General features: G+C 44.7%; 1 protein-coding gene, 1 long non-coding RNA gene and 1 pseudogene across 5 annotated transcripts in view; 2 read left to right on the forward strand and 1 right to left on the reverse strand.

Moving 5' to 3' along the window:
• Window positions 1-4,408, forward strand: LOC144324864 (arylacetamide deacetylase-like 3). The gene is made up of 3 exons (XM_077920546.1): window positions 1-241; window positions 1,042-1,105; window positions 3,628-4,408. Exons 1-3 carry the CDS (start codon window positions 7-9, stop codon window positions 4,406-4,408), a joined length of 1,080 nt encoding a protein of 359 aa, XP_077776672.1. The 5' UTR covers window positions 1-6.
• The window catches only part of LOC144325836 (uncharacterized), a 25,675-nt gene continuing 14,466 nt past the window's right edge, over window positions 4,350-15,558 (reverse strand). For 3 of the 4 annotated variants that reach the window (XR_013391033.1, XR_013391031.1, XR_013391034.1), the window contains 2 exons: window positions 11,981-12,251; window positions 4,350-4,484 (listed from right to left, as the gene is read on the reverse strand). This is a non-coding gene — a long non-coding RNA (uncharacterized LOC144325836). Of the gene's footprint in view, window positions 4,485-11,816; window positions 12,252-15,558 lie in introns of those variants that run through there. The other variant, XR_013391032.1, reaches the window with a different exon arrangement.
• Window positions 8,352-9,706, forward strand: LOC144325849 (arylacetamide deacetylase-like 3 pseudogene; annotated as a pseudogene).

Below are 15,558 nucleotides of genomic sequence, written 5' to 3' on the forward strand. Positions count from 1 at the left end.
TGCTGAATGTTTTGGTTTAAAAAGGGCGTGTTTCTGGAAAAACTGGGCATTTGCCATAGATATGTCATCTGCAGGGCTGCGTACGATGCCATGCCAGCAAAGAAGGACTTAAACTTGATCAGAAAGGACCTGGTTTTTGATGGGGTGCCAGTGAGGGTGTACTGGCCCAAGACACCAGCTGCTGGGAACAGGAGAGGAATCATCTATCTTCATGGAGGCGCTGGACTCCTTGGAAGCATCCGTAAGTTCTTTGAAAGAGTCTCAAAATGGTTCACTATATTGTTTGAGGAGAATTTGGGCTGGCACATTAGTCTAAAAGTCCTGAAGTGTTTGCTATGGAGGGCTTCGGGTGGTTTGTACTGCCCCTGTAGGCAGTTTAAGTTTAATGCAAGATGGGACCATGAGGCAAGAAAACGGGTCTGAGGCCCACTGTTACAAAGGCGTCCAGTTCTGTAGTAATTCTGTGAACAGCCCTGAAATTCTGTGAACCGCCCTGAGACCTCCGGGTATAGGGCGGTAGATAAATTCAATAAATAAGTAGAAATATATGAATTAAAATTAAGATTCCTAGTGTCACAGTCAATGAAAAATCCTAAAAATGTCAAAGAAGGTGTTTCTGCTTCATGTACCAAGGGACTTTTAGGAAAGGCCTTTAAGAGGTGATCAGAAATAACAGGAAAGAAGGCAAGAAATGTGGGTAGAAGTTTGTTTTTGTTTTTTACCCACTGACACTGCTTGATCTCTGCTACAGATCAGGAGAGGGTAAAACCACAGAATGCCCCATTTACAAAGAGTTCAGTGCAACTGAGTTTTTCCCAGAGGAACTTCATTAAAAGTTGTTTTCTACAATCAAGTGGCATACAGTATACAATTTATGACATAAAAATAAATAAATAAGCTCATCTACATTAGCTATATCTCTTGATTTCAACAGATTTACTTTTAGGAAGACTAAGCCTGGTGTCAACTCACAATGATTTCAGTGTGAATGAGCAGGGGAAATTGTAATGGAGGGCTTGTGGGGCTTGTGTTTTCTTCCAGGAGCCTGTGAAAACGTCTGCTGTTCCATTGTCCACGAAAGTGATTCGGTGGTTGTGAATGTTGGGTAAGTGGTTTCACGCTTTTGGTATCCGAAACAATGCGTAATGCCTCTCAGCTTCCAACCTTTCCTGAGCCCAGAGGAATGATGATGATGATGATAATAATAATAATAATAATAATTCTTTTTATGATGCCCATCTGACTGGGTTGCCATGCACACAATGCATGGGATCTGTGGTAAGAATTCACTTCAACATCACCTTGTTCGTTACCCAGGTGAGAAACCACCTTTTAAATAAACCACAGAAAACTATTTTCAAGTCCAGCATCTTGGTTAGGCACCTGGTGTTTTTATTTATATATTGCAATAGGACAGAGCTCAATTCAATGTTGGGGACGCGGGTGGCGCTGTGGGTTAAACCACAGAGCCTAGGACTTGCCGATCAGAAGGTCGGCGGTTTGAATTCCCGCAACAGGGTGAGCTCCCGTTGCTCGGTCCCTGCTCCTGCCAACCTAGCAGTTTGAAAGCACTCCAAAGTGCAAGTAGATAAATAGGTACCGCTCCAGCGGGAAGGTAAACGACATTTCCGTGCACTGCTCTGGTTCGCCAGAAGTGGCTTAGTCATGCTGGCCACATGACCCGGAAACTGTATGCTGGCTCCCTCGGCCAATAAAGCGAGATGAGCGCCGCAACCCCAGAGTCGGTCACGACTGGACCTAATAGTCAGGGGTCCCTTTACCTTTACCTTAACAATTCAATGTGCCCGTTAAGAAGATCTGTCCGAGGCACATCAGATCAAAAGCTTATATCAGGGGTCAGCAACGTGCAGCCCATGAGCCAGATGCGGCCCATGAAGACCATTTTACCGGCCCATGGGCTGCCCCAGAACCGGGCCGCCCACTTGTCAAGTCCCCTGCGTGCTGCAATAAACCGACGCAGCGCAGTGCGGGGACTCGCGAGCGGTGCTGGAAATTGCTTCTGCGCATGCCCAGATGCCGAAAACCACTTTTGTGCAGGCACAATTTTTGGCATCTGGGCATGCGCAGACACGAGAGTAATTCAGCCCATGGCCAGTAAGCTTTGCCAACCCCTGGTTTATATAGTAACACAGCACACAAAGAGTCATAAAACATCCCCTTCACATGTGTCAAGAAAGGTCACAGTCTTCCTGCTATCAATCTCTCCCCCCCCCCCCAGTACCTTGGGATGCCCACAAGTGACTAGGTCATTGGACCATTCTAGGTATCGGATGTCCCATGTTGACCTGGCAAGCTAGCCCATGATCACTCTTTATTGACATTCTTCCATCTATCTTTCAGGAAACCTCCAAGGATTTCTGATAAACACCACTTTCAGAGTTAGATAAGGAAAGATGGAATGCAATGTAGGATGCAGAGACTCATAACCGCAGAAAACACAAAGTCTTGCTCATTTTTAAAGGTTAAATGGAATTAAAAGTGAACCATTGAACATTATTAAAATAAAAATACAAGGCGTGACCAGAAAGTTTGGTAAATGGTCACAGAAATCGGACAGCGAGAAATATTTGAACATACATACCTTACAGGCCTTCAAAGTAGGCCCCCTCTGATACAATGCACCATTGACAACAGCTTCCCTCGTCACAGCAGCTTGGACGTGTGAAATGTTGGAAAATCTGTGCCTTTTCAGAGCAGATTTCAGTTTTGGAAAAAGAAAAAAATCAACTGGGGCTAGATCGGGAGAATCTGGAGGGTGGGACAACCCAGTAACCTCAGTAATGATTTCATGCGGAACACGCAACTCTTGCGCCATCATTCGGATGGACAAACGCCGATCCCGCATCAGTAATTCACAAACTCTGTTGACATTTGCCGCCATTTTGCTCATCGACGGTCTTCCAGACTGAGGGCCATCTTCAGTGGTTTGCCGCCCTTCACGGAAACGCTTAAACCACACATACAGTGTCTTTCGAGTTACAGCTTCATCTCCGTACACAATTGTGAGCATTTTGTGGGTTTCCAATGCCGATTGTATGCTTGAATATTTCTCACTGTCCCATTTTTGTGACCATTCACCAAACTTTCCAGTCACACCTTGTATATACAACTTGGATCTCTAATTCTTATATCAGATCCAATATAGTTATTTTAAGACTGGTTTCATAAAGCAGGACCTGAGCAATTTCCAGCAGCTGGTGTTCAGAAGCATTACTGCCTCTGATAGTGGTGGCAGCACACCATCCTTGTGACTAGTACCCATTGGTATGAGTGATTGCTAGGGGTCTTGCTAACTTGATCAGGAGAGCTGCAGTGGAGCCTGCTAATGGACAAGGGAAAGCAAGAAGGAACCCGCTGGAGGGTAGAGAAAGGTGTGTTGTAATGAAACAGCCTATTTGTCCAAAGGGAAGATTTGCATTTGCTTTCCATTTTTGTCTCAGGTCCCACCCACAGCTGCCATGTGGCCCCCACAAGGTTGCACAGAAACAAATGTGGCCCTAGGGGTGAAAAAGATTCCCAGCACTTGCAATACGTAATGCAGGAAAACGGTCCTTTTCTGTGAAGTGTATGATGTTGAGTGTGGGTGATATCTTGTTTTCTCTTTAGATTTCGTTTAGCACCTGAGCATCCCTATCCAGTCCCTGTACTGGACAGTTTAACTGCTACAATACACTTTCTGAAGAATGCAAAGGAATACGGAGTGGACCCCAACTCCATTGCCATTGCTGGGGAGAGTAGCGGAGGCACATTTGCAACAGCTATTTGTCAAGAACTGGTGACCAGAGAGGGCCTCCCGAGACTGCGAGCTCAGGTCCTCATCAACCCATTCTTACAACCAGGGGACTTTGATTTGCCATCCTATCAGCAAAACCAATCAGTTCCTCCCTTGTTCAGGAAACGAATGATCAAATTTGGTTTAAGACATCTCACTGGGAAGGACATGAACGTGGACCCAGTTATAAAAGGTGCCCACATCCCTCCTGATTTGCGGGAGAAATTCCGAAAATGGATCAATGCTGATAATATTCCAGAAGAATTTAAGGCTAGGGGCTATGTCCCTAATGCTCCTGCCCCATTTTCAGAAGAACTTTATGAACAAGTTAAAAGAGCTGCTGAGGCAATGTTTTCCCCCCTTTTAGCGGAGGATGACATAATCCGTCAGCTCCCGGAGACTTTCCTTCTAACTTGCGAGTATGATGTTCTCCGGGATGATGGGCTGTTGTACAAGAAGCGGTTATTGGACAACGGTGTGCCAGTGACACATCATCATCTTACAGATGCATGCCATTCAACAATTTGCTATTTGGGTTGGGGGCCACTTGAATTTCCGAGCTCAAAGAAATGTTTGCAGCATGTGGTACAGTTCTTAAAAGGTTTATATAGATGAATGACCTCCTTTGTCTTCCAATGGCAGCCTTCCCTTTCTGTGGGGGGAACAATCCCCCTTTCCTAGTGTCCCAGTCCTAAAGTAAGAAGAAAAGGTCAGATCCAAAATTCTATCCAGTCAGATTTATTAAAATCACCATGACATCTGTAAGTACCTAAGGAAAGCCCTGCTGGATTGGCCCACTTCATCCAGCATCCTGTTCTCAGTGACCAAGAAGAGGCCGCTTGAGATGCCTGCCAGCAGTACCTGGGTGCAAGAAAATTCTTCCTACTTGTGATTCCTAGCAAGCAGCATGCAGTGGCTTACAGCCTACAATTGTGCAAACATACCTATAGCCTCCTCCATGAATTGGCCTAATCCTCTTTTAAAGCCATCCACATGGGTCACCAAGTTAGCTCATTCCATTGACTAACTGTTGCTTCAAAATATTTGAAAGATTTAGCAATAACAGAGGAGCTCCTGTGCAATAAACTAGACCAATCTAAGCCCTTGTGAATGATATGAACTCATTTAATTACACCAACGTTAGACAGGATTATAGTGAAACTGAAGGGTGGGAATATATTTACCCTTCAAAATTAGGGCCATGATACCTGAAGTATCTTTCTATATGTACCTCTTCCAACCAGATGTGTACACCTGAAAGCAGACTGGGATCTACGAAAGAGGGTGAGGGACTGAGGAGATATGGTTCTGCTGCACAGCCCCAAGCTATGTCCCCCCAGCTATTGTCAGCACTAACCAAAGTTTCCAGAACATTTTGAAGGTCACCTTCATGTGGAACCCATTGCAGTAATCCAAATGGGAGGTCACTAGTGCTGATCTTGACAGGAAGATAATGCCACAGGCCAGCATGGGGAGATGATGGGGGTAAGGAGGAAAATGACACAGACTTCCGGTCCACTGCAAAGGGAAATGGTGGCGAGCTCCGTGTCATCCTATTAAGGAAGGACACGGTCCAGGCTGTCAGGGCTTTGAGGGTGAGTGCCAGGGCTAGGCACCCCCTGAAAAATCCCCACGGAAGCGTGGGGACTTCAGGGGTCCAGCGGAGCATTGGTAACTCACCGTAATCCGACCCCCCCCGGCTGCTGGCGCTGCGTCAGGGAAGAAAGAGGCTTGAGTCCGCTCCTGCAGCCAAAGCCACACACCGCCCCCGTAAGCAGTAAAGGTAAAGGTAAAGGTACCCCTGCCCGTACGGGCCAGTCTTGACAGACTCTAGGGTTGTGCGCCCATCTCACTCAAGAGGCCGGGGGCCAGCGCTGTCCGCAGACACTTCCGGGTCACGTGGCAAGCGTGACATCGCTGCTCTGGCGAGCCAGAGCCGCACACGGAAACGCCGTTTACCTTCCCACTAGTAAGCGGTCCCTATTTATCTACTTGCACCCGGGAGTGCTTTCGAACTGCTAGGTTGGCAGGCGCTGGGACCGAACAACGGGAGCGCACCCCGCTGCGGGGATTCGAACCGCCGACCTTTCGATCGGCAAGCCCTAGGCGCTGAGGCTTTTACCCACAGCGCCACCCGCGTCCCATAAGCAGTAGATTTTCCAATTAAGAGGTACCATATTTTTCGCTCTATAAGACGCACCAGACCACAAGACGCACCTGGTTTTTGGAGGAGGAAAACAAGAAAAAAAATATTCTGAATCTCAGAAGCCAGAACAGCAAGAGGGATCGCTGCGCAGCGAAAGCAGCAACCCCTCTTGCTTTTCTGGCTTCTGTGATAGCTGCGCAGCCTGCATTCGCTCCATAAGATGCACACACATTTCCCCTTACTTTTTAGGAGGGAAAAAGTGAGTCTTATAGAGCAAAAAATATGGTACAAACCAAATAAAGCTTTTAGAGAAGAAATTAGGTTTAAATTGACTGATTTGGTAAAAAGGAAGCCAAAAACGAAGTCAGCTTCCGATTTCTGCAGGCAAGCTCTGCAAGGTGACGTTTTTGTGAATGGGAGCAGAGAGTAATGGCAGCTAATGGAGACTTTGTAGTATTCTGACTTTTGAGGGACTCTCTTTCTATTAGACACATATTAGTTCCAGTTGTGTCAAGTTGTATTTTGGATACTCGTGGGATACAATTTGACAGCTGGACAGAGTTTGACAGATTGATACTTTGGCAGAGTAGAAAGCAAAAAGACTTGTATAAAAGAGTTGTGGAAATGCAAGCTTTAATTTTAAGCCCTGGAACTTGGTGGTACAAAACCGAGGCTAAGCAGGAGAACTTTCTATTATATTGGGGAAGAAATTCCCCAAGAAGGAAAGAGAACCTGGAATAGCTGGAGTTATATTCAGTACCTACTGAAGACCAGGGGAATTTATGCAATACTACCTGCCAACAATTTTGGATATTCTTGGACGCATATCTCTCAAACCTTAAAATTGGAAGACTTGGATTACAATATATTGGAGAACAATACATTTGGATTTATATTTTGGATTACAATTATAAATTCGGATCACCTCTTATTTGCCGCCACCTCTTTGAAAAGGAAAAGAACTACTGAAGAGAAGTACACAACTCTATATTAATAGTTTCTGTTGGTTTTTGTTTAATTCTAGGCTTTGATCTGGGTAAGAAATGTCCTATTTGATATAGGGTATGTAATTTTGAACATAGAAAGATTTGGCTGGGGTGCAAGGGGTCTGAGAGCAACAACAGTCATTTTCTGTTTTTTATGGGATTATTGGACTTTTTACTCTCTCCCACCAGACAGGGACTGGTGGGGGGGGGGGAACGTTTAAAGGGTAAAGGAAAAAGTTTATGGTTTAGCCTGGGAGTGGTAAAATACTTTCACTTTTGGGCAGAACCAAGAAGCGCAGGTGTGACCTTGAACAGATCATAATATCCCAGGCTCAAATCTTCCATTCCTGGGCAAGGTGACTGAGCGAGCGGTTGCTGAACAACTCCAGGCACGCCTGGAAGAAGCGGACCATTTGGATCCCTTCCAGTCGGGATTCAGGCCTCACCATGGGACTGAAACTGCCTTGGTCGCACTGGTCGATGACATCCGGCGGGCTAGGGACAAAGGTGAGAGCTGTTTCCTAGTTCTGCTGGATCTCTCAACGGCTTTTGACACCATCAACCGCCAAGACCATATAGCACCAGTCTTGAAAGACCTACACTGGCTCCCAGTACGTTTCTGAGCACAACTCAAAGTGTTGGTGCTGACCTTTAAAGCCCTAAATGGCCTCGGTCCAGTATACCTGAAGGAGCGTCTCCACCTCCATTGTTCTGCCCGGACACTGAGGTCCAGCGCCGAGGGCCTTCTGGCGGTTCCCTCACTGTGAGAAGCCAAGTTACAGGGAACCAGATAGAGGGCCTTCTCAGTAGTGGCACCCGCCCTGTGGAACGCCCTCCCACCAGATGTCAAAGATTCAAATCATTAAAATTCCAACTTAATATTTTAAGATTGGCCATCGTCAGAGTCACTTACAATATCTGTTTTTCCACCTGATGCTCCTTCCAGTGAAAGCCACTCCAAAGCAGCTGCTTGTTCTGCTAGTGGGTTGTCCTGCCCAGCGTTTAGGTCTCTTCTGTGTTTTCCAAAAAATTCTTTGGCCTGGTATTCTGTTGTCAGCCTATATATCTTTTTCATAAATGTAAACAAGATCCCCTCTGGGTATTCCCATTTATATTTAATGTCTACTCTTCTCAACGCTGTCTCTTCCTGTACACTTGCACGTCTCCTATCAATAGCAGATTTCCTTGTGACGGCTCCTGTGTCTTGTTTACCAGCCATTTCTAGGCCAGAAAGTTTTCCCATAACTGAATGCTTTTATTTTGAACTGTATATTGTGATCGAAATCTTCCCACCTTTAAGCTTAAAATATATACGTCCAGAATGTCCAAAGCCCAAAATTTATAAAACCCAAAATGTAGATCCAAGTGAACTATATATTGTAATCCAAATCTTCCAACCGTTAGGCTTAAAATACGTACATCCAGAATGTCCAAAGATATTAAAGTTATTTCTTGGCAGGTAGCATTGCGTAAATCCCCTGGTCTTCAATAAGCACTAAATATTAACATATTTTTTGCTCTATAAGACTCACTTTTTCCCTCCTAAAAAGTAAGGGGAAATGTGTGTGTGTCTTATGGAGTGAATGCAGGCTGCGCAGCTATCCCAGAAGCCAGAACAGCAAAAGGGATCGCTGCTTTCACTGTGCAGCGATCCCTCTTGTTCTAGCTTCTGTGATTCAGAATTTTTTTCTCTCTTGTTTTCCTCCTCCAAAAACTAGGTGCGTCTTATGGTCTGGTGCATCTTATAGAGAGAAAAATACGGTAATTCCAAAGCAATTCCAGGTTTTCCTTCCTTCCTGGGGAATTTCTCCCCTAGTGTGATGGAGAGTTCTCCTGCTTAGCTTTGGCTTTGTGCCACTAGGTTCCAGGGTTTAATTGGGGCTTGTATTTCCACAACACTTTTATCCAAGTCTTTTTACTTTCTACTCTGCCAAAGTATCAGCCTGTCAAATTCGGTACAAATCCGCGCAGAAATGTCAGCCCGGGGGGGGGGGGGGCGGCTCAGGAGGGCAAGTTCACGTGCTCTGCTGGACCGCTAGGATCCCCACTCCTCTGTGGGGAGTTTTTTTTTGGGGGGGGCGCCTAGCTGTGCCAAGCTTGACCAGCTGTCGACAAAGAAAACTGAAAACCTGGATGCTGCCTCTTTTTATAAATAAATGGAATAAATAAATGAATGAAAAGTGGAGTTGCTAGGGGCCTATCCAGTCCCTGTGCTGGACTGTTTAACTGCTGCAATACACTTTCTGAAGAATGCAAAGGAATACGGAGTGGACCCCAGCCGCATTGCCATTGCTGGGGACAGTAGTGGAGGCACATTTGCTGCAGCCATTTGTCAAGAACTGGTGACCAGAGAGGAGCTCCCAAGACTGCGAGCTCAGGTCCTGATCTACCCATATTCCTACAACCAGGGGACTTTGATTTGCCATCCTATCAGCAAAACCAATCAGTTCCTCTCTTGTTCAGGAAGCAAGTTGTTAAATTTGGTTTGACATATATAATTGGGAAGGAGATAAATGTGGACGGGATGATAAAAGGCACTCATCTCCCTCCTAATTTGCGGGAGAAATACCGAAAATGGATCAGTGCTGATAACATTCCAGAAGAATTTAAGGCTAGGGGCTATGTCCTTAAAGCTCCTGCCCCATTTTCAGAAGAACTTTATAAACAACATAAAAGAGGTCTTGAGGCAATGTTTTCACTCTTTGTTTACTGGTGTAAACAATGCCTCACCTGGACTTCCCAACCTATCTTTCCTTGACATCCTAACCCAGTCATTTTAGTTTGCTGCAACTCCTAAAGCTTTCCAATCCTTCCCTCCTCTCTCTTTCACTCTTTGTTTACTGGTGTTTACTGTTTTCATGTGTTTACTGGTGTTCATGTTTATCTCTACTTGTAAATTTATATTTATACTGCTTCTATTTAAATACTCTTGTAGTTCCCACTCGCTTAATACTGTTTATCTCTTTGTATTTCTTATTTTGGCTGTCATCGTGACTAATTCTACATATTCTATTAGTTTAAGCAACCACTGGTCTTTGGTTGGGATTTTCCTCTCCTTCCATATTTTAGCGGATAGTACCCTTGCTCCTGCTGTTGCATAAAGGAAGAAGTTTTTTAACTTTAATCTCCTGTCCTATTATAGCTAACAGGAATGCTTCTGGCTTCTTGGGGAAGGAACATTTAAGCATATTCTTCAGTTCTTCATAAATCATTCCCCAGTATTATTATTTTTGCAAATTCACATTACCACCACATGTGGATTAATGAGCCCTCCTTGTCTAAACATTTCCAACATAAATTGGATCCTCTTTTCTACATTTTAACCAGTTTGCTAGGCGTTAAATGCCACCTGAAGAACATTTTTTTGGATGTTTTCTCTAATTGCATAACAAGATGAGAATTTTATCATGTTATTCCATAATTTTTCCTATGCTGATAATTCTACAGTATACTGTATCCAAAATAAAACACCCAATGAATCATTGCCTTCTTCACCAACTTGTTTTTGGTCTCCCATTCCAAGAAGATCCCAAATTCTGATTCTTCTTCTGAAAATCCTTTCTCTCCGTCTTTCCTGAATAGCTCATTTATTCAAAAGTACTGAAACCAATCTGTCACAAATTCTTTAGTTTCTTCTCCCTTTTTCAGTCTTATCAAATCACCTTGGAATTCCAGAAGAGGCATTTGCATGGGGTTAAGGCAGAGTGAGGGCCCCCCAGACTATCCCTGTGCCTTTAACCTCTCAGCTGACTTCTCCATCTCTTCCTGGATTAGTCTGCTTCATCTGAGGTTACAGCCTATTTTCCTTTTCCTCCTCCTATTTCTCTCTTGGAGCCTAAGATGAGGGAGCACCTTCAAACTATCCCGAGACAAAAATAAAAGCCGGCAGGGCTGCCTTTTTCTTCTCAAGTCTAGTTTGTAAGACTAGAACTTGATACCTTTTCCTTCCAAGTATTTCCTACAATAACCAGCTTTACTGTTTTCTTACATACAAGCATCTGTCTGTGTGTGATTGTGACAGGTAAAGTCTGCTCTCTAAAGTCTATTCACAAGATCAATGCTGTTTACTGACTCAATAGCTTCAAAAGGTAAAGGGGGTCATTAAAAGCAAGCCCTATTTCAACAAATTATTGGCCCATTTATCCCAATAGCGTGGGAGAAAGGAGATCTACCTTGTAGCTAACTAGAGTGAATGATTTCATCATGAAAGTAAATATTTTGTCATTCCCTTCTGCGTAGAAACATCCACTCTGAGGAAAATAATCTAAAGCTAGAGAAAGGAGCCTCTGAGCTTAGTGCAAAGGGCTGTGTGGAGCAGGGGTAGGCAACCTAAGGCCCGGGGGCCGGATGTGGCCCAATCGCCTTGTCAGTCTGGCTCGCAGATGGTCCAGGAATCAGTGTGTTTTTACATGAGTAGAATGTGTCTATTTATTTAAAATGCATCTCTGGGTTATTTGTGGGGCCTGCCTGGTGTTTTTACATGAGCAGAATCTTTGCTTTTATTTAAAACGCATCTCTGGGTTATTTGTGGGGCATAGAAATTACTTCATCCCCCCCCCAAAAAAAATATATAGTCCGGCCCACCACATGCTCTGAGAGACAGTAGACTGGCCCACTGCTTAAAAAGCTTGCTGACCCCTGGTGTGGAGTGTCCTGTGAGAGTATTAAGGCAGGAGTTAGTTGGAGGGCTGAGTTTGAGCCAGGAGAAGTAGAAGCTGTGTGGATACAGCCTACATGGGTCTCATTCCAGTCAGGAGGGGAGAGATCTTCTAGAAAGAGAAGACTCCCAAACCATTTAAGAGGGGTGTTCTGATCCCCTGTGTCTGTTGTCCATTTGGAGTACCTCAGGAATGGGATGGTCAAAAGGTTGGGGAACTGACAGAAACAACCATCTTGTTTGAAAACCAATGTATTAAGCTGTGACGACAACTGTGTTAAGAAACTGAAGTAACTGAAAATAAGCTGAGCATTTACCATCTAGTCTATAAACTTGTAACATCTAACTGATAATAAGCAGCTGAAGTTTAACAGAAGCTGGTGGGAGGTTTTATTTACCTGATGCTTAAAGTCTTTATCCAAGCAGTCTGGTAAGTCAGTGGTTTGAAAGCTTGTTATTCTGGAGAGAGACGAGAGACGCTGTTCACAGTGCCATCCGCAAATGGGAAGTCCAGGGGTTCCATTATCGGGCATCATGACTACCGGTAATTGTCAGGGACTGACTGGACACTGAGGAGGGGTGGTGGGATTTTGATGAGTGAGCACCAGGAGAAGGGCGGGGTGGCAGGTTGGAGACTGACTTGGAAGAGAATCAGTAAACTGCAGGAACCTGTAACAGCCAGGAAATGAGGAAAGAACGTATATAATAATAATAATTTATTATTTATACCCCACCCATCTGGCTGAGTCTCCCCAGCCACTCTGGGCGGCTCCCAATCAAATGTTAAAAACAATACAGCATTACATATTAAAAACTTCCCTAAACAGGAAGGAAGGGAGAGATAAGTCAGGCTGGTGTAGTCAAGGGCTTCCACACCTCTTCCTCCTGCCCCCGCCTCTCCTGGAGGAGGCTATGGTTATGTTCTCTCTTCATTAGCACACTACCATCCTCTGGCCGCTTCTTGAACAACAGCCCGTCGTCTCAGGGAACATCATACTCACAGGTTAAAATAAAAATCTCAGGAAGCTGGCGGATAATGGTATCCTCCACTAACAGGGGGGCAAACATTGCTTCACCAGCTGATTTACAAATTTCATAAAGTATTTATGAAAATGGAGCAGGTGCTGTAGAGTCAAAGCCCCTAGCTTTAAATCATTTTGGAATGTTATTGGCTGATCCATTTTCTGGTATTTCCCTTTTCTGGGAAAAGGGTGCTTTTCATAATTCCATCCAGATTGACCATCTGTTCAGTGAGACATCTTACGCCAAGTTTGACGGTGTCAGATGGCAAGGGTGGTTGCTCACGAGTAACCAGGCAGGACTCCGACCTGTCTTTTACGGGTTTTGTTTTGGTGCGAAACTATTTACAGTGCAGAACCCCAAAGTTCATGTCTGCCTCAATCGCTAGCAGAATCCGGGAGTGGTTGTTTCCTGGACCTCCCCCAACATAAAAGTCTCGTTACTCCCAGCCTTTTCCTTCCCTCTTTGCGCTTTAGACTTCTGCACAGGGTGGGTGACGGAAGGGGTGGGCGTGCTTCCCTCCTGGCCGGCTTGGCCAGCAAGGGTGCTGAGGCTCCCACCAGCATCCTCTGGTCCTTTTCCCTCTTCCCCACTGGAGGTGGGGCTTTCCTCATCACCGGAAGAGGAACTGCTTCGCAAGATTTTCAGAGGCTCCCTGTAACATAACTGCCCCTCTGTTTCCTGCCCCTGTTCCGATGGCAGTTTCCTGACAGACAGCTTGTTTCTTCAACAAGGGAGGAACTGAATGGTTTTGCTGACAGGTTGGCAAACTGAAGTCCAGTACTTGTAGGAATGGGTAGATGAGGATCAGTCTTGGGAGGTCCTGCCTGGCCAGTAGTTCTTGACAATTAGTCATCTCTAGTCACTTAAATGGGTAAACAAACATTGAATGCAGTTCTATAGGGGTTTGTTCTTTCATCTTGAAGAATACTCAGATCAATGTGAAATCAGATCTGTCCCTTGCCTCTCCCTCCAGTCCGCACACCCTTTCACCTGGCCACAAGGGCCATACTTCAAATCCTTGTTGAATACTTTTTCCTGGCAGAGGTACCAGCTTGAATAAAATATTGTGAGGCAAGTAAGCTCCAACCCACATAATCGGACACATGATGCAGTGGGTGCACATAATCAGACCCTCCAAGCACACCTATTTTACAGGGACAGTCCTGCATTTATAAAAGGCGTCCCGGTTTCTGATTTGATTCTGGAATGTCCCACTTTTCCTTAGGATGTTCCTATTTTCACCAGAGAAATGTTGGAGGGTATAGAGTTATGCAACCCCGGAGCCAAGGAGATAAGTAACTATATAGCCTTTAGAAGACATCCGAAGCAAGCAATGTATTGGGGAGTTTTGTAATGTTTTATGTTTTGTTATGTTTTTATTTATGTTGGAAGCCACCTAGAGTGGCTGAGGCACCCCAGTCAGATGGCTGGCGTATAAATAAAATAATAATAATAATAATAATAATAATAATAATAATAGAATTGGACACCCCAATTTTCATCAGAGAAATGTTTGAAGATATACGCCATTTGAATGGCAATGCCTGTTGACTTTGGGGGAGGGAGGCACCCTCAAATATTTTTCCAGTGAGGGAACACCCCTTGGCCCCTAGGAGTTGGCTCCTTTGTTTCTGGCTAGAATGTTTCCTTGAACTTCATAACACCTCTTGTCTGCCAGGAAAGAGAAGGACTTGTATCAAAAACCCCAAACTATTTAGAAGACAGTATAAAGGTGCCCATTTCTGATGCAGGTGGATTTCAGAAAAATAAAAAAAAGTCCTCTATGCTCCAAGGACTGTCCTGGCAAGGGCAGTGACACCGCTGTTGGCAGGATGCCAACGCTGGCATTGATGTCGCAACCTTGATAACCTGGGCTCTCTGAATCACGAGGGATTAAAGACGCCAAAGTATTTTGTGTGGGAGTGCAAGCACCACAAAAATGAAGACTTGTCTGTTATAAAATTGTTGTTGTTGATGAACAGGACACCCCAATTTTCATCAGAGAAATGTTTGAAGATATACACCATTTGAATGGCAATTCCTGTCAACTTTGGGGGAGGGAGGCCCCCTCAAATATTTTCCCGGTGGGGAAAACACTACTTGGCCCCTTGGCGTTGGCTCCTTTGTTTTCTGGCTAGAATGTGTCCTTGAACTTCAATAAATTCCTCTTGTTTGCTAGGAAAGAGAAGGGCTTGTATCAAAACTGTCAGTGTTTGTAAAAAGCAAAAAAAAAGAAGGAAAGGGTTCTGACCTCCCTTTGTCTCTTCAGCCTGGTCCTCGGACCCTTGTCTGCATAAAAGAGTCCACGAGAATATCCTTGCAGAGTTTTATTCTTAAAAGTCTTTGTGCAAAAGCGACTGACACACAACAACACTACCAGCATTCATTCACTCACTCACTCACTCACTCACCAACTAACCAACCAACTAACTAACTAACTAACTAACCAACCAACCAACCAACCAACCAACTAGCCTCAGCCTCAGCCTCAGCCTCAGCACCAGCACAAACTAACATTTCTCACTTTATATATACAACCTGCTGCAGGCCGCTGACTCATGCTGACCCAGCTTTATTCGCATTAAAGAAACAGCGGCCATTTTAGCCGTGACAATTTAGAAGACAAAATAAAAGTGCCCATTTCTGAAGCAGGTGGCTTTCAGAAAAATCAAGAATGTCCTGCTAATTTCTACTTCTGGTGGCTGCTGGGAGGGAGATTTCTTTGGAAATGTCTTACAGTGTGAGAAAACCTAATCCTTCCCATTCAACGATTTCCCGCTCCTCATCAAGAAAAAGAGTCAGGAGAGTTACAGAGTCCTCAGCTGTGCCGTGCTTGACCAGCTGTCCACAGAGAAAACTGAAAAGCTGGATGCTGCCTCTTTTTATAAATAAATGAAATAAATAAATGAAAGTGGAGTTGCATGTGCAGCAATCAAATTTGTGCAAGAGCAGG

The sequence above is a fragment of the Podarcis muralis genome, chromosome 16, assembly GCF_964188315.1.
Source record: "Podarcis muralis chromosome 16, rPodMur119.hap1.1, whole genome shotgun sequence".
In the NCBI taxonomy this organism is placed as follows: domain Eukaryota; kingdom Metazoa; phylum Chordata; class Lepidosauria; order Squamata; family Lacertidae; genus Podarcis; species Podarcis muralis.